This window comes from Pleurodeles waltl, chromosome 3_1 (assembly GCF_031143425.1).
Source record: "Pleurodeles waltl isolate 20211129_DDA chromosome 3_1, aPleWal1.hap1.20221129, whole genome shotgun sequence".
In the NCBI taxonomy this organism is placed as follows: domain Eukaryota; kingdom Metazoa; phylum Chordata; class Amphibia; order Caudata; family Salamandridae; genus Pleurodeles; species Pleurodeles waltl.
Genome location: NC_090440.1, coordinates 1,632,347,123 through 1,632,366,944, shown reverse-complemented (window position 1 = coordinate 1,632,366,944; position 19,822 = coordinate 1,632,347,123). Strand labels below are relative to the sequence as shown.

The 19,822-nt window shown below is 40.5% G+C and overlaps 1 protein-coding gene across 4 annotated transcripts in view; it reads right to left on the bottom strand.

The window, feature by feature from the left end:
* The window catches only part of UBR3 (ubiquitin protein ligase E3 component n-recognin 3), a 1,605,611-nt gene that overhangs the window by 1,398,675 nt on the left and 187,114 nt on the right, over nt 1-19,822 (bottom strand). For all 4 annotated transcript variants that reach the window (XM_069225311.1, XM_069225312.1, XM_069225313.1 and 1 more), the window contains exons 4-5: nt 10,551-10,694; nt 2,919-2,971 (exon numbers count right to left, since the gene is read on the bottom strand). In XM_069225311.1, the coding sequence (XP_069081412.1) occupies nt 2,919-2,971; nt 10,551-10,694 (197 nt within the window). The remainder of the gene's footprint in view (nt 1-2,918; nt 2,972-10,550; nt 10,695-19,822) is intronic.

Sequence of the window (19,822 nt, the reverse complement as noted above, 5' to 3'; positions counted from 1 at the left end):
CCTTTCAAAAACAGAAATTGGGGGAGGGTGGAGCCAACTGGGCTCCAAGATGGTCATGATAGATGGGAATTTCTAGATCCACCCCCATTCGGCTGCTCCTGTACCAGCTCCCAGACACCTGTGAGCCATGCTGTGTGTGCCGACAGAATGAGAAAGACTGGAACTCATGAAAGTGAAAATCAGACTCAATCCATTGAAGCAAATACCTAGATGTCGTCCAGCACCTCTCCCAACTTGACTGCAAGTGACGCTTAGGTGCCATCTAATGTTGCCAGAGGTGGGGACAGATGCATGAATATACCCTGCTTGAGAGAAAATGAGCAGTTCTAAAGTACAAGGGTTGATGCCATGGCTCACGGCCTGTTGGGGGAAAAGACAGAATATCTGAGATGTCACAGCTGAAGCAGGAGTGCAGATCCTCCTGAGGTGCTGTGATCGGGGTCAGGAGTGACTTCATTGAGGATATTGCTTATGTATGACCTCATGGAAGTTTAGTCAATGCAATTTGTATGTGGTTATTTTTAGCAGAGATCCCTGCTCAAGTGAACTTCATTTGTGTCCCACCATTGCAGACTGACTATAGGAGGCTGATGCCAAAAAATAGGGGGAGGACTTTACCACACAAAGGGCAGCATCCAGCAGTGCTCTAAAGAGTCAAGCTGACTAACACCCAGATGAAATGAGGTTAATGTTAGGGAAATGGACCATGCTCCTTTCAAGCTTTAACTTGTGCTCTGGCGTGCATGAGAGGACAGATAATACTGAGTAAAAGTTAAAGGGTCTGAAAAGAAGAATGATAACATTTGAGAAAAAGCAGGAGGAGTGAAGGGGTGAAATGCAAAAACTGGAGAATTAAATAACTCATGGCCTCATTACAAGTTTGGCGGTCTTACAGCCGTACCACCACAGCAGCAGTCCGAAGAAAACCACAGAGCTGGCATTCTTACACTTCCTCCGTCCCCCCTGGTATTACGCTGTTTCTACTGTGCTGGTGTTCTCCCAACAGAGGTGGACCTTCATGCTAGGAACCTCACTTTTTGTTGGTATTGTTCCACAGTGCAAATACATGTGTGTATGTACACAAGGCAAGTCTGAAAATACACACATATGTATTTCACTTATGGAAAACATACCTTACCATTGTAACAATGATGAAATGTACGAGTAACTTACCTTAGGAGTTGATCCCAAGGGTGTGGATTTTCTTTGTGGACAAAGGGAGGACCTTGACGAGGGGCTTTGTGACAGGAAGAGGAGTGGAAACTGGACATAAGGTGAGTGCTTACCTTATTTCTCTTGTTTCCCCCAGTGCTTCCTGCCACTGTCAGCTTGGCGGTGAGCCACATAGTAATACCGCCAGAAGGAACAGAGGCTGTACTCCAGCAGTCAGCCACTGCAGCCTGTGACCGCTATCGATGCAGGTGGCGAGAAAATGGTGATTGCAGCGGGACAACAGCGGTCTTTCATCTATGTAACTGCATGCATCGTAATATGGCAGACAGACAGCCAACGCTGCGGCAGTGATTCCGATGTTGCAGGCACAGCGGTACTAAGACCGTCAAACCCGTAATCAGGATCTAAGTGTTCTCTGGAATGCAGGAACTAGAACCCATCGGGAAAATGCTGTGGGTGCTCTGGTGAAAATGGAAGATATACTGGAGAAGTTAGACAATATTAGAAAGGGCTCGTGTTCCAGGAGAAATTCAGCAGAATTTATTTTATAGGAAATACGGGTGGGATAGTAACTCAAATATTGGAGTCTAAGCAAGGTCAACAGCACAATGCGGTGGGGAAGGACTAATGACTATCCAGCAACTCACAACAATCGAGATAATACAATTAACAGTGATGATGGTCGTCCACTCAGTGGAGCAGAGAGAGTAAATTCTTGGTGCCGCTGTGCAGGTTACAAATGTGACAATGGGATATAGCCAGCTGTTTGCTAATGTCAGGCATCCGTTAGGTATTCTGCATGAGAGTGAAACATAGAAAAAAGTACCACCAGTCAAGACAGGTCAAATGACTTAGGCATTCCTGGTGGGCCTTGACCTGAATGCAGGTTGACCTTGTGTGTTGTGCGCATTGGGCCTCCCTGGGTATGCCCAGAAGACAAGACAACTGAATATTCCTTATCGAAGATCTCCGTGGAGATAGGCTTGGGCATAACTGGCTGCTGTTCTGATGTACATTATTCTTTAATGTTGTTTTTTAGTTCACCAGAAGGCTGCAGGTCTAGTAGACATATTTGCCACTGCTGTTGAATTTCCTTCTCTACAAAATGTAAGGACTTTACATTTCCATGTTATCTGAAGGTGCTTGGGACCAAACTATCCAGGACATGTGGGGGCAGGAGGAGGTTCAGACAGAGAGGCAGACATTACTCTCACAGAGTGAGAATAGCCTAGACAATATGCATAAGGTATCAAACTTATGGGGCACTGTCCAAAGCTATGGGGCTGTTCAACCAAAGAGTATGGAAGGGACAGGAATGAGTTAGGGTTGCTTTCAGAGGGGACTGATAGTCCTTGCTGGCCTTTGGTTTAGTCAAGTCTGTGTTATTATCATGAAAATAAATAAAACCAAGTTAAACCATGATGCTGTCTCTCTGCTATCCTATCCTATCTCCTGCCGAGCTCAAGCTGAGGCACTATGATCGCTTATATTTGTACTTTCAGGGAATAGCCTAATTGAAGATTGTTGCAGTAGCATTTCTTTTGGCTTATATGGCGTTGCAATTCTATGTTCATCTTCAGCCCTTGTGCATGTGTTGGCGAAGATGTACAGCTATACAGAAATGAACAGATTTAAACCTAAAAAAGAGAAAATAACCCTGAACACACCAGGAAATAATGTTACACACTTGTATTAGATATTTCACCCATAAACACTCCAATATTTAGATTATCAAACATGCTCACCTCATCTGAAGAATCCTGTGGCACAGATGAAGCAGCTGCCCCTGCACAGTCTTCTGTAAAAAAAAAAAAATAGACTGAATTACTAATTCTTAACAGCTAAATTGTAATACGTAATTTTCTTTATGGACAAAAAACAAACTCCCATGCTATGAAGATACTACCTTTTGGAGTGCTAGAGATTGTTGCCATAAAGGTAATCTACCTGCTAGGAAGGAGAAGGATGAGTGAAGTTACTTACCTTCAATAACACTCTTTCTGAAAGACCATCTATCTAACTGCACGTTCCCTACCTTAAACCTTAAACTATACCCCAGGTGCCAGACTAAATTCAGAGAACTTAGTAGCAGCGTCTCCCTGGCACTGGTAAGGTCCATCAAGCGGCTCCACCCAGATTTCATCTTCATAATGCCCAGAAGTGACAGTCAGAGACGCATTTGAGCGTCAACCATGCGTTCTGAAGCCAGTGTCTTGTCTTTTCCTTTTCCATGCTCCAAGATGTGCAGCATAAAACATTGTTTGTAACAGCGTGCTAACTTGAAATAAACTTTCTGTAACAAAAAAAAAAAAATGCTGCTTGAGTCCTTGGCAACAAGCCATCTGGAAAAAAGGTGCTGCAGTTTGGCTGTGGTGACAGTTGCAGCAGTTTAGTAACACAACGAGCTGAGGTAATCCCCCTCACCATCTTCACCAGTATCCTGGGGTGTATCCTGTTATAGCACAAGATCAGAGTCAGACAAAAAAAAGATAATGGAGTCTCAGCTAACAGTTGAGATGTAATAGAAGCACAGGGTTCGAATCAGTGTGACATCTGTCAAGCTTGAGCAGACATCAATGTGAGGCCCGACATGGGCATCAGCACTGGATCACCCACCAGTGAGAGTGGAAGTTTGCACTGGAGTCGGTATGGGTCCTAAGGGGACAGAAGGTACTGGGGAATGACACACAGCTAATAACCCAAATTAAGGCGCTTGCAATTCCATGGGGCCCAACGGCACGGCAAGGATGATGGAAATAACACTGAAAATTTTCGGCATGGCCGCTATGAAGCACCTCATATGCTGCTGGGTATAAGAGCGCCCTGGAAAATCAAGGCACATCACGACCAACTGAGAAATCCGTTCCGTGGGCTGAAACCTTAAAGGAGTGTGAGCTGGATCTTGACAGCCTTGCACCATCTGTTTGGAGTTAGAGTGGTGGGCTATGGATAAGCCCTGTTTTGTTTTCTTATGCTTGGACTTCGATTTCAACTCACTAGAAGAATTTGTATAGGAAGTGGAGCAGTTTGGGGAACTGCCCTGTGACTTGGAGTAGGAGCAAGATCTACACTAAGACTACGACGACTTCTTGTGTTTGGCAATATACAATTTTGCCACCATTGTCTCTACTCACCTTGGATGCTTTATGGCATATTTATCACCCAACTTACGATTCATGTCCTGACGCACCAAACCCACACCTACTGCACGTCAAATGACCAACACCTGATCATGCAGTCACAGCACTGCTTCAATCCTGTTGTCCTCTGGGAACATTATTGCCCAGCACACTGAAAAATGTTTTTGAGTTGTCAGAAGAATGACAAGGTCAGGAGCTGAGAAAGTGAAGAACTGACATCCACTTGAGGTGCACAACACCATCTATTGGTGCATGGGAGCAGCTGCCACAAAATACTTCAGATCCAGTCTAGTACCTGGAGGATATTCTAACCTGAAGTTAGACACATGCATCAGAAACACTGTCCTATCATTATTAAACCTACTTTAATGGTAGATGGCTAATATTTATGTCAGTTACAAAGTAGGAGAAAATCAAACGGACACTTTCAACAGGTAAGATATGAAGCCATAAACCTATTTGTTGCTACTGGAAAAGCTTGATGCCACTAAACAAAAAAGTAGCACTTCCCATGAGAAAGACTCTCACACTCATGTATGTGAATGGACTTTCTACTCCATTTGTGAGGTTGAGGTTTTCAGTTTAGTAAGATTTGACCTCTCGCTGGTATGAAATTGTGGTGTAGTTAATTTTGTCAGTTTTGCTGGAGGCTTTTTCATTCTCAACACCTTTTTAAAAAATAATACAGCTTCATCAACTCTAGGAACTGGTTACTTGGTATATGGAGGGTACTCACACCTTGTACACGCATGTTCGAAACTTCTATGGTCCTCCCAGAGTTTCTTTCCTTTGCTCTTAAGTATTAACAAAAATGCAGATACACATGTCATATCAACCTGTTTTGAATTACAAACATGGACGTCTTTATTGGACAGTTCTCAATTTTGGATTAAAGGCCTGCGCTTTGCTCACTTTAGCAATAGATTGGCTGTGTACAAATGAAAAAGTAATGAAGCCAAGACACAAACCTGCTCCAAGCCTTGATTAGTACAAATGTTTTAGGTTTGTGATGTGCCATTACCTATACTCATCCTCACCAAAGTGTTTGTATACAATAAGCAAATAGCTAATTAGAATAATTCTGGGGTATCCCATGCACTTAATTTCCGCTACAACAAAGACCGGTTTACTTTATCAAAGGCTGCACTGAAATCTAAATAGCATGCATAAGAGGGAATTGCTTTAGAAGACATTAAATTAACGGCGATAATATTGTCTCTTTTTCAGCACTTTCTAAAACTAGTCTGGTGCAAAGGGAGGACTTACTTTTGTTCTGTCCATTTTTCAAGTTTGATGAGGAGAATACATACAATTATTTTTACATCACTGTGAAGTAAAGTGATGGTTCTTTAATTTTGTGGATTATTTGAGCTTTCAAACGTTAGCAGAGGATATATGATGAACACCTCTATAAACTGAGGATTATAGCTGCTTCCTGGATAGTGCTAATAAGTTGACATTACAGGCTTTTCCAAAACTCAGGTTTAGTTTTGAATACCAAGATCAGGATGCCATTCGGTCCTGGTGCATTATTTCCTCGAGGACCTCTAAAGCACTCTTGATCATATTTTCAGTAACAACCATGGGTCCAGCACATAACTTAGCTGTCATATCACTTGAAAGTTTAACATCAAAATATAGCTCAGATACATAACGCATCCATGTCTCTGCATAAACACTGTTGTGTTCAATTGTACTTTGTTTTAAAGATCTAATTAAACCACACTTTGTCTTTGAATCTTGTCAACCAGACCACTGCTTAATATTATGCTATCTTTTTGATTATAAGAAAGATTTTTCCATCCGGAATTTCAGTTTATATTTTTCTTGTTTTCACTCAGTTCTAAATTTGCAGGTGGTGGTTCTATCCTTTTTATAGTGCCTCTTGCAGTGGTTTAAGTTAATTTTAATATTTCCCAGCTCAATGGCAGACCAAGTAATACTACAGCCATAACGCATGTGGATTCTTTTTAGCTTCACATCCTAATTAACATAAAAGTAATGATGAAAAGAGATTCTTACCATCCGCGGATACCAGACTGTCATGCTGTTGATTATATGCTCCATAAAAGTGCCTCAAGCCTGATCTATCCAATTATCGAAGATCTTCCCTGAATGTTCTTTCCATTTAAGTTTAAGAAATACTACATTCCTTTTTGTCTGCTATTGATATAAATTGTTTAATGCATTTAATTTCTTAATTAAATACAACTATCTGGAGACAATGGTCGCTCTGAGTTATCCTCACAAACCAAAAAGGCTCTACATGCTGTAGCAGAGAAAGGGTCCTAAACTATAATACAAAAGATTGCCCTATGAGCCCACAAAATGTTATGACTTTGGGGGAATGTCTGGTCGAATCGATCATACATATTAATTTCTGAATACTGAACATTTTCAAACAGAAATAAGAGTTTATTCTGCTAGTTAATTTCACATCAGATCTCATATCAGAAATGTCCTAGAATGTTTGCAGTGCTTTAATTCAATCCGAAATTAGAAACTTGGGATCTAACACCTCACTCAGGACTCTTGTTATTGAGTGCTTCAAGTTTACTGATCTCAGTAACTTTATGAAAGTGTTTTCCTCATTCCCCCTGAAAAGAATTATGATGTTTTATATTCCTGGTCAGTACGAAACAAACAGAAAAAAATAAGATAATTATAATACATAAGTAACAATCAATCTTTTATTTAAATCTGCCTAGCACTGACCTACAAGGCTCTTCATCTTTGAAGTGCTCCTTTTGATGAGACAATGGAGCAAGCTTTGTTTCAGCTGAATCGTTAGTTGTGTAAAGCATCTTAAATTGATGCCACAGTTTCAATTGAAGACTAAATTCTTGCACATTGAAAGAGATGAAGAATCAACGTTGGTTGGCATGTGCTGCTAGTCTTGCTGTCAACCTATCTACATAGCAGCAGAAAACCAACTTTGGCATTTAACTTCTAGTCAACATATGAGGTCATTTGTGCATCATATGTGTTCCAAAAGCACAGGACAGTTTTTGCATCAGTTTCAGCTTTACTCTTAATGATGTGTGGTTTTTGCATGGATCTGCCAAATGGGTAATTCCCAATAGGTGAGTTCTTGTATTTCACCTGGATAAAGTCCACAGACAATAATGCCTTGTTTCTGTTTGACTGCGGCTGTGGGCTGTACATGAGAATTTTTGACTTGTTTGTTTAAATGGATTTTGTCTTGCTTACAGCAGTTTTTGACCGCTCTCGGGAGAATCTTTGTAGCTCCAGCCAAGATTACAGAATCATCAACAGAGAAGTAGGGATGTTCACCCCTTCCTACTGCAGAATGCCAGAGGTTGTTTCTTCAAAGGAGTACGGTGATAATCGCTGTAAAGACTGAACATGTGTGGTGTTGATATGAGGTACCCTGCTTGACTTATATTTTAACTTTAAATTGTCATCTTATTCCTCCTTTGTGACTTAATGTACTTCATTGTAGAATTGCTGTACAGCTCAGCCAGAGAAGCCAGCAGGTAGGAACTGAGGCCTGCTAAAGTCAATCTCTCTGACAGACTGGCACGGCCAATCAGTTCAAAGGGAGAAGAGAGGCAAAGGAAAGCTGCAAGGCAGGGGAATCCCTTTTTTTGCTTTAACTATTAAATACTGTATGAAATATGAACACCTTGCCTACCAATACCAGAAATAATCTTGAAGTACTGGTGTTAAAATGTTACTGGCATCCAGTCAGTTTTAAATGTTTATGAGCAGGCCTGTAGTAAACAAACTTGGTCTATGCAACAATTACATTATTGGCCAGTGGCTTTTAGCTTTATATATGGGATATTATTCTGCATAACAGGATCAGGAAACCTTGCCCCAGGATTAAGCAACTGTGTTTGATGAGAGCACTGCAACCAAATCCCTTAAGACAGGGCACTTCCCATGGCAAAACTTGAAGACTTTCTTCAGGAACAGACTTGGGGCAAGGGCTAGTGGATTTATGGCACGTTCTAGTGGGTTTATGACACCCTTTAAGGAGTCATCTCAAAACCAAACCAGAGCAGTTGATTGGAATAGGTTCAGCGTGTTCACCATTGTCAAGTGATTTCTGGCTAAGTATACACAATTTGTTGTTCAGGCTACTTCCTCTAGCTGTTCATTCTTTTCATGAAAGATGTCACACTGATAGTGGACAATCTAATTTCAACTTGCGATTCTAACCTTTACATTAGTTTGAAAGAGGCTAATCTAGAGAAACTGTAGTGTTCAAACTGGCTTTTAATTTTCACGTATTAAAAGAAGCTACCGGTGTCTACAGTTTTATCAGTGTTCTCTTAGTTATTCATGTCAAACTGGGGTCTTATTTGCCTTTTGTTTCATTGTTTGGTTTCTCAAAAGCTTCCATATCTCTGCCTCTCTTTCGCTAGCTATTAACCAGTTTCCAGTGTACCAACTGTTTGTAGCTTCATTTTAAAAACATATACTTTTGTGAAATAATTCTTATCTATCAGTCTAAAACGTGAACAACTAAACATCCAACCCAAACATCTTACCCTCTGGCAGCAAACTAACTTGAAAATGAAACACTTACTAATGTATCAGCTTCCCAATTCTGGATCTCGACGGGGAGATGAAGCTATGTATGTTTATCACCACAACGCCCCTCTGTTAAATGTCACACAGTCACAAAATCTGTAGCTCAAGTATGATCACATCATTTGTATTTCTTTCACTTTTTCTTGCAGTTGATAAGCTTTGTATCTCAGCTACAAACCTCAAAAGACATACAACTGCTATTGTTTTTCAAGTTTCGATAGTTGTATGTTTCAAATGGTCTTAACCCACCTAAGGACTGAACTGGGTCTTGGGAGCCCACAACAAAAAAATAAGACTTGTGCCTTATAGTTGCATCATCCGATTAGGATGACATATTTTATTCATATTATTGTTTGTTTCTAAAAGTCTTTTAGTAGAATATATTCAGTTGCAAATAGTAACCCTCTCACATCAGTACATTAAATGACTTAAACAGTAATGACACTTCTCAGTTTAGATAAGAACACAACAAATTAATCCATCACTGGCAAAGCAAATGGGTTTCAACTATAGCTTGGCACCTTCACAATCTGAGTGCCAAGCTATTGCCTTTGCTTTTTTGTAAAGCATGGCTAAAAACAAAGCAAACGAGAAAACATCTAAAATACTGGAAGAAATGCAAAACTATATGCTAATGCATTTTGAAACTGTACATTGAATTAAATATTTTCAATTTCAATAAACAGCATGGTTGATTTTTCAAATATTACTTCATTTGAAAACTGTGAACAGAATTTAAGACTAATAAGGAGGTATCAAAAGTTTAAGAAAAATGCTTACCAAGGCATAATTTACATTTCACAGGAGTCACAACTGAATCAAGTGCTCCAGGCATTTGGTGTTCTGCAGAAGCCCGGGGAGCAGATATATGTGCCTTCAGAAGAAGAAACCAATCCTCTATAGCAATGCTATGTACACTCTGTCTAAAATGCTGGTTGAGTGACTGCAGTCCCCCGTTCCTCCACAAGAACCATAAATGCAGCCTTTCTGTGCCAATGCCTGGGTCATGCCTTATTTGCAATGTTGGAGACAAAACAAGAACATCGAAATAAGAATAAGATCTTTACCCAAACCCCAGCAAAAATATACCTGTTGCTGGGCTTTTACGGATGAGCCAAAAGACGTGGGGAGTCAAAACAGAGTGCAGGGGTGCCGATGTGAGGGGAAAGGCGCACCCCGGGTAAAGATCAAGAAAACACTTACACTCATGAAATAAAACAGATGCACCCCCATAGAGTACTCCAAACAATTTAGTTCTCTGGTGTGAGCTGTGGAAGGATACAATTATTCTTTTAGAAAGGATGGTAAAGCAGCTATGCTCCATGGGAGGGACAAGCATAGGAAGATAAACTAAAGATATTGATTAAGAAGGATGCAAGAAAGTCTACCAGAGATCAGCAACTTGCTGACCCAAAGCCCACTCTACAAATTGGTGTTCTACACAACAAGTCTTGGACAAAAGATAGCTAATTCTGTCAGTAGGGGAGACCTAAAAGGACTGTGGATTTCTTTACAACATTGTCATACTCCAAAGCTCTGTCACTTAAATGCACAAAGAAAACCCATCTCTTCATTATACATGCGCGCAGAAGCAAACTTAGAATTATACCCTTGGCTTTACAAAGAAAGTAATTTTAGATGCACACAAAACAACTGTACTGTTATTGCTGTGCTAACCTTGTGCTGCTACTGAGCTGGTTCCAGTTGCCTGCTCATGCTTGTCAATCACAGGTTTGTCCTCTGGGGCTCCTAGCCCAGAACCTTTCAATGCTGTTAAATACTTTTCTTGGCTTTCATTCACAAAGGCATTTTCCACTGGACCTAAAAAGTTACAAAAATCATAAAATCAAAGGTTAACAGGTTTTCAAACAGATTACAACTGCCTGAAACTCTATAAAGTTATATGCAAAACAAGTACTATACTTTCCAACATAGGGTGGTTCACACAGGAAAAGTTACCTTTGTGCTGATTTGTGGCCCCTCTTAACCCCATGGTTCTCTTCTATCATAGACTATAAGGAACTAGTGTCACCACTTTCTAGTAGTAACAATAACTGTCCCACAGATGCTGTGATAAGATTCAGACATGCTAGATGAGCAACACCTCCAGGCAACAACTTCAGTACCCCTACACCATGACATCACTTAAGAACTTAAGGGCAATAACAGCAATCCTTTTTCGTTCCCAAGTTAAGATGGTTTGGGAGGTGTGAAAGGTACAGCTAAAGCACACACCCAACTTTATTCCGAAAAAAAGCTAAGTCAAAGTGTACATCCAGGATATTTTTGGGGGTTTTCTTTTAAGCAGGTAAAGTAGGTTTGTGAATTAGTCCATGAACTGCAGAACAAACACCCCTGACAGAAAGAAGCATTATGAAAGTGTGAAGATGATCTTTACTAATAAAGAAAACATTGGGGTGTAGTAGAAAGTATTGTTTGCAGATCCTTATATGCTAAAACAGTAGATGATGAACTTATTGCAGTCTTCATCAAGACAACACTCATAGGGATTTGAACTTTTGGCTTCCAGGGCACAGCTGATGCCAGCAGTAACGCAAACAAACTTTCAACCTTCAGAGGGTAGTAAACTTAGTACAATTAACAATTAATGTTGGTAATATTAACACCGGGTATTTACAGCACTGCATACAGCATTCGTGTGATAGGAAGTACAAAAGAATATATATTCTCATCATCAAGAGTTGCAGACAAAATGTTTTAGTCTTTTACAGGGTGGCTTTAGAGGGCATTTCCATATACCAAATAGGTGCTCTAGTGGATGGCAGAGGCATTATTGCATTTGTAACCCAGGTAGCTGATGACAAAGATTCACTAGATGATTTACGAAGTCTGGGGCATAGGTAGAAAAAAAGAAGCCCCAGAAGGTATGTGTCAGGATGAGGTAAGGAGAAGTGGATAGTGAAACTATTTACTCTGCAGAAGGAGAATAACGCACCCCAGACATCTTTATCACCAGTCCCTCTTCCCAGCTGGCCTGGGTTAAAACAAACATACTCTAAACCTCACTGAAAGATTCAGGATTCTTTTCAGTAATTAGGGATTATTAAAACACATTTCTTACTTACTTCACCCATATTTAACTCCAACGTCTGTTACACTACTGATTTAGCTTACAACAAAATACCCATGCTAATTTAACAATTGACTTTATTGCCCCAAATTTAATAACTTTGTCTAAAACTTTCAAATAGTTCTAAATTTGTAGCTGCCACTCAAGGTTTACAGTAAGACAGTATTTAAAGTGATTAAATTAAACTAAGTTGTCTAAGAGCTCTTTCACTTACTGTATGGTCAAAGAATTAAAAAGGCCTCCTAGCCGAAGAGATGTCATTAAGCTAGTGAGGTGATACTATTGATGTGCTTCGCCTTTTTATTTTAACAAGGATTCCTAGTCTGAAAACAGACTATTTTACAAGTATGTAATTCTCTGGATCATACCAATGCACGACAACCCTAATTAAAGGTAATGTTTCCACTTGCCACAAAGTTTTTTTTTTTTTTCCTAACAAAATTGAAAATTGTGCATTAAAAGAACACATTTCAGGTCACTGTGTTTCAGTGGGAAAATACATTTTATGATGTGCCAGGGCAATTGTGATAGTCTTTATATTATGTGTATACTACTACTTTATTAATGCCCCTACTGTTATTAGTTCACAAAAGTGAAAAACTTCCCCCTCTAAATCGCATGTCCAGCTCTAAAACAAATTTCAGGAGGGACAATTTTAGAAAACAATGAAGCACTCTAAATTGGGCATGTTGGGACCAAAAGTAAAACAACGAAGCCACCTTTCACAATTTCAATAGTTTCTCTAAAATTCAGTCTGGTTATATTTAGACAAGCTGATCTAGAAGTACTTAATATTATACCAAATAACAGCAGTGTTCAGAAAATTCTTTTGATGTGATCGTGTGATTACCATGAAGCATGTGCTGACCTAAAATTAATAGTTTTATTATTTCCACAATATAGAAGATCTTAAAAATGTTTTACTTTGCTTCTTTTTGGCTAAAATTTCAAAATATGGGGACCTCAAACCCATTTTTTTATTTCTGATGTTAAATGTACTCTGCTATCAAAATACAGATCATGAGGTATTTGTACATTTATAACTTTATGCAAAAAACAAGTTTTGCTCAACTCTCTAAATAATACATTTGTGTCCTTAGAAAGAAATCTACGTGGACTTAATCTGAAAAAGTCCTGCCTACATACAATCCAATGGAGAGGACTGCAGAGATGTGAAATCCCTACAGCCCGACACCCAGGACATAATGTTTGATTTCAAGGACAACACATTTTGATTTCATGTTTATGTTGTCCCTGCCCCCCTGCGGTACAAACCCTTTGGCTGCAAGTTTACAGTCCGTGCCACATTATTGAGCAGGGAAGAGAAATGTCTGCAGTTGAGGTAATACATGTGTCCATATGTTAATGCCGTTTGAACATGTATTTATGGGGTTATTAATGTAAAGCCTTTCTTACTAGAGTGAGCACTCTAAATAAATGTTGTAAGCTTAACTGCACTACTTACAGTAGTTTCACTAAAATAATGTGTACACACATTTGCAAAGTTTAACAATATGAGGCTTTATATAATGCTCTCAGAATACTCTGATTAGATGCAAATATCTGCAGAAGCTTGAGCTCAAGACAGATGATTCTTTGTTTTCAAAATAAAATGTTCACAAAAAAAGCATCTAGGAAAAAAACGGTTTTGCTCAAAATTACTGAGAAATGTTAGCTACCATTTCCTTAGAGCATCATTTATTAAAAAGTGTTGATGCATTCTAGCAATCCAAAAAAATATTAACGGAAAATCAGCTTATCCAGTTCCAACAAGATTATGTAGTAAATGAAAATAAACAAGCACTGGCGAAACCAATAGATCTAACACTGGTAGTCAAGTCTTTTGGTTTTGTCAATGCGTGTCTTGTTAAGACACGGCTTTTGTAAACTTTATTTTTAGCTGCACCAATGTAACCAACACTGGCAAAAAGCTAAAATATTTTTGATCTAAAAAACCACACATTGCCACAGTAGTTCCTGGCACTGAACAAAATTACTTTGTATGCCGATATGCTCCTAGTGAAAGAGCAGGTTGCTATCACTCACAGTAAAGTCAGCCGACAGATGAATAGAGAGAGAGAGAGAGAGAGAGGGAGGAAGAGGAGGGAGAGATAGAGAAGAGGGAGAGGGAGAGTTTCAATAAAAACTAAAGGTCTTGTTTAACACTAGACCTAACTAGGGGTCCAATTTTTAAAGGAAGTCATAAAAGTGCAACTATGGTATATGTTTATGTATTAGTGCAGGTTTACGTATTTCTTGAATCTACAAAAATTTACAGAAGTAGACCAGGAAATCGTACTCCTAGAAAATATTTGTGAACTGTATTTTAGCATGAGCTAATATGCATGTGTAGATTTGCTCACGTGGAAATCTGTTGAGCGTTTACAAGTTCACTTTCTCTCCAACCACTTTTTTCCCAACCCAGGAAGAATTTTAACTTCTGCCCTTGTCAGGAGTGCATTTACAACAGTATTTTCAGAATTGGAATAGATTAGGGAAGAGCTGGAGAAGACCCCTAAAACATGCAAGTTAGTAGATTTACAGACTCAAAAGGGCCTTCCAACCCTGGAACTATTGCTTACCGCTACCTCCAGCCCCAGTATGTCGATCTGCGGAAATGGGACAAAATAAGGAAAGTGCTAGTATTCAAACCCTACAATAGCATTAGCCCTGGAATAATCAGGGAGGCTGTTATCTGAGCTCTGATATAATGTAGTTGCTGCCATAATTTAACCCGCACTACGTGGCACCAAAGTGACAAGTAGATAGATTTTCTTTTCAGGACAAGTAGATTTATGAAGCAACCTGTCCTATGGGCAAGTAAATATTTGATTAAATTCCACACCCCTGCTGGCTGTTTTGAAGATCAGCTCAATTCCATTTCTGAAATCTACTGTTGAATTTTGCAGTAAGAATGCTATTCAAACACTGCCCTGGTGATACCACAGCTTGTTACAAAATATGAGTAATGACTTTCCTTAATTTCGTGAATAAAATATCTGCAGGTCCTTCTTCATATTTTGTATTACACTTGAGACTTGATTAACCAATCATCCAGGTGCAGACAAATTCACATATGAGACATCACTTATGAAGATGGACAGCCACAGCTGACAAAAATAAGACAACTATAATCCTGTGTCAACGATTTGGGGCTGTTTAGTCAAGGACCAAAATTGGTAGAGATTTTCCTCTTGCAGTGAAACTGAGGATTTCTACATGATCATAATGCATCCAATCAGAAAAGGTACTATCATCTTAAGAGCAACTATATAATAGTCCCATGAGAAATTGTGGTGTGTGAGAGTGCCCCACAGAAACTCAAAACAAGCACTGGCAAAGCCAACATGTTTCGCCTATGCAAAATCTTGCGCTGCACAGCACACAACTGAGCTGCTGTGCAAAATGGCTTAGTGAAATAAAAATAAAAAGCACTATGACTTGGCCAGCAGTGACACACATCAAAGTGCCTTTTTGTTTTTCACTCCTAGACATGTTGCACAGCAGCCCGTGCTGCAGCGCAACATGTAAAATAAACAGTGAGGTACGCAAGGGTGGGGAAAAACAACAGAGCACAAGAGCAGGAGAGGGGGTGGAACAAATAGGGGGTGGTTTAGAAACAGCCAGAAAGCAAGAGGGGGATTTAGAAACAAAAGAAAGCGGGAGGGTGGGTTAAGGAGAGCAAGAGGAGGGTGAGGAGTGGGTTTTAAAAGAACGGTGAGCAGATGGGTGTTAAAAATAAAAGAGCTCTGGAGTGGGCAGGGGCGGAGGAGAGGACCCGAATAGTTAAAAAAATGAAAAGAAAAAAAATGAGTACCTGCAGGAAGCAGCACTTGCTCCACGCTCCATAGAAGGACAAAGACAAAGTCCAGGAGAAAGTGCTTGGCAATAGGAAGCAAGGAAACAAGAGTGACATGGGAGACAGCCATTCTAAGTAAAGGTAGGTAATGGGTATCCTCTAACCTCCTTTTAAGATTTCTTTATTTTTTTATTTTTTGTAAATACACAAGCAAATTTGCAATAACCGCACAAGCGCTGTGCAGGTAAAACCTAAAACTGAAGTGTAGAAAGACAAAAACAAAGGCACTTATTTCATAAAATTGTAGCCTAGGAGCACCTGATCGAAAAACCTTGATGTGGGCGGGGAAGGTGTGATGCAAACAGGAGCTTAAGAGAGGGGTGCTGTCTCAGGGGCAGAGATGCTCTCTTATCAATCAAGTAAGTAGTGGCACAAAGAAAGGTGAATCTCAGTAGTAAAAATTGCTTGTAATTGAGCTTGACTTTTCTTCCCTTCCTTTCCAATATGACAGAATTTTGCTTATTTACTGTTAATTTTGGACAATGAAATTTAATCAGTTTTGTGTGTTATTACTGCACTAATTCTGCAACTGTTGAAGCAGGGAATCTAGGCATGGATAAAAGTGAAAAGAGGTACGGCAGCCACACTTGACAGTGTCTGATACTTCTCAATGTAAACAGTCAGTTCCAAGAACATTTATTAGGTTTTCATATGGTCAACGTGCAACATTACTTAGGGCATGACTGCTAAAAAAAGGCAACTGTAACCATAAAACTCCCACCCACTCAAACCACCCCCCTCGTGTCAAACACTTGCTCATCTGTAATGTACATAAATACAGCAAATAGATATTCCCATTTACTATTAACCGCTAACCGTTGGCAAGTTCTTCTTCCATCATCCCTTTTAAGGTACTGTTCCACAGTTTCACAAATCTATTAGACTCATCTTTCAGATCCCATGAGATCTTTCATTGGCAAACAGTCGACATGGTCTCTTGTAGCCAGAGCTCTTTTGCTGGTATAACAGATTTACCCCACAAGCCCAGTATTGTTTGTTTCGCTGTTAAGAGAAGATGTGATATTAGTTTGCATGCTATCTATAGGTATGCCCAGAATAACAGAAGGTGTTTTGCCCATTAAGTCTGCCTCTGCAATTTCCTTTATAGGCAAGAACATCATGGACCAGAAATCCAATAGTGTGTGGCAGGACCATGTAAGATGTAAAGTAATGCCTGTGTCCCCACACTGTCTCCAGCATAACTCAGTGTGTTGGATTCATGATGTGCAATCTGGCCTGATTTGATTTCCACATATGTCTTAACTTTTATAGAGTCTGCCGCCCTTTTGTATGGTATGCAAAATTTGTGTTGCAGGTCCAAAACAAGTCCTATTGCTTTGGCTCTACATTAGTTCCTAGGACTTCTTCCCAACAAGCTTGATGTCAGTATTTTGTGTTGGAGGTGTTTTCACTGAAGAGATTATACAAAGGTGAGACTAGATTGGATTGTTGGTTGGAGTTTTTGAAGAAACTTCTTAAATGCACTGAGAGATAGAGTAGCCGCTTCCCATATACCCCAGTTGACGAAGTTTGAGATAATGGTGCCTCTCGCTACCTGAGATCCAGTAAGTAGATTTAATTTCCTCAAAATGTCTGATAACATCCTTATGGTAAAAGTCTCAAAGAAGGTAGCAGCCCCCGCCTCTGCATCTATTCAGCCACGGTGTAAAATCTGAGGTGCCCACTACTGGTGTCATGCGCAAGGGATTTGTAGTATAACCTCTGTGTCTGGTCAGATGGTCCCAAGTGATATGGGGGACTGAGTATGGGTGAGAGTTACAAATTCAGACACTGTTGGTGTTTCTGGAGCCATTAAGCTCTGCTAAGGGTTGTGTCTTAAAGCTTTGATCAGTGTACACAATATTTGGTCTGACATTTTTTTGAGCCATTCGATTATGTAGCACAACCCCGCCATGTCAAAATAGCTGCGTATTTTTGGGATACTTCAACCCCCTTGCTGTGGACGTGCCCTGCAGATATGTTCATGAAGCCTGTAAGGGGGGGGGCACGTTGTCTTTCATCGGTTTGAGTGGGAGGTTTTGAAAAATTTCACAAATTGTCTGGAATACAGTAATTTAAACAAGGTAATTATGCAGTCTAAGTTATGCCAATACACCAAGGCATTTAGTGGGACTGTTCAGACCCCTGACATTGCATCTTCAATCCCTGAATTATCTCACGGCTACGAAAGTCTCTGTCTGACAGGTCTGTGAGCCATAACATGTTTGCTGAGCCACTCTGACAAATGTCTACTGTTTCAGAGATCACCCCTCATTTGCAGCTTAAATCTGGCATTTCTCCTTTGTCACAGCCTCTATCCGAGGTCATGTCTGTGGCAGCACTTGTAAACTTCCTGTGTCTGGCATGGTCTGCCTTGATAACCTCAATAAAAATTGTCACTAGTGTGGCAACAATGGCTTGACTAATGTCAGAGCCACTAATGACCAGTCACTGCCATATCAGCCCCTGACTGAGGTGTGTCTGCTGAAGTATCCACCATCTTACTTGTCTTAGTGTCAGCTTTGCTGACAAGGATATACTGTGAAAGCCATTTCTTCCAGTTTAAATTGTGTCAATTCCTGTCTTATATGTCTTCCATTCTGCTACTGTTTATGTCACTACTGTGACAGACCTGATCTGGCATGTCTTTGCTATGTCAGCTTCAGTCTCATTTGTTAGCCCTAGTCTGAAATAGCTATATCAGATTATGTCGTATATGTCTCTGCGGTGGCTGACCATCTTACTTGTCAGTGATACACAAGTGTACATCAGAAGAAAGGTGCTGTGCAGAGGATGGCATAGCAACAGATTAAACAGGAGCACACACTGACAAAAGACATATCAGACCAGTACTGTTATAGGTGATACACGTCAGACTGTCTGATGTCTCTCTTCTATCCTGTCTGACATACCTCTTGTAGGAAGCTGGCACTGTATATACTATATCAAAATGAAATATAGTCTGAGTCAAGGGGTTCCACAGAGGCTAAAGTAGATAATACTAATGCTCTCCTTTGTGGTAGTGTGGTCGAGCAGTTAGGCTTATCAGAGGGATGTGCAAAGCATTTGTTGTACACACAGACAATAGGAAAAGCACACACTCAATGACAACTCCAGATCAATGGTTTTTATAAAGCAAATATACATTTTCTTAATTTATTTTTAGAACCACAAGTTGCAGGTAAGTACCTTAAAAGTTTCGTATTTCATACTGGTATCAACAGTACTTTGTTTGAAATAGGTAAATAATACAGTTTTTGAAATATTGGCAATAATCTGTTTTAAAAATGGACAGTGCAATTTTCAGAAACCGGTCTTGGGGGGTGGGGGAGTTAGATCAGTTTATAGGCAAGGACAACACTTACAGTTTCAGTCTCTGGATTTAAGGCAGTCCACCGGTTGGGGTTCAAGTTAACCCCAAACACCCAGCACCACCAACACAGGTCAGCCGGGTGCAAAGGTCAAAGTTGAGAAATGTTAACGTGGGCTCCTATAGAGACAGGGGGTACTCAGAAGCAGGCCTGCTTACAGGTAAGTACCTGCGACTCAAAGGGAAGACCAGGGGAGCCTGAAGGGGCACTGGAGCAGCCACAAGTAGGCATCAAAAACACACACCCAGCGGCACAGGGGCGGCTGGGTAAAGGGTGCAAACAGGATGTCGGGTTTCCAATGCTGGTCTATGAGTAGACCCCGGAGGTCACTCAGAGGCTGCAGGCGAGGTCCAGGGTGGTCTCTCGGGCCCACCACAGGCCAAACAGGGAGGAGGGCCACCTGCTGAACGTAGATGCACCGGGTATCGGTTTCTCCAAGGCCTAAGGGCTGCGGGTGCAGTGTCTCTTTAGGCAGCGGATATCTTCGTCCAGAGCTTCGCGGTCAGGGGGTTCCTCGGGATTCGCTCTGCAGGCGTCATTGTGGAGAGGTCAACCCAGGGTGGGCACTGGCTTGCAATCGCCTGGGGACCCTCTCTTGCTGGGTGGACCACCTGGACACTGGCGTTGG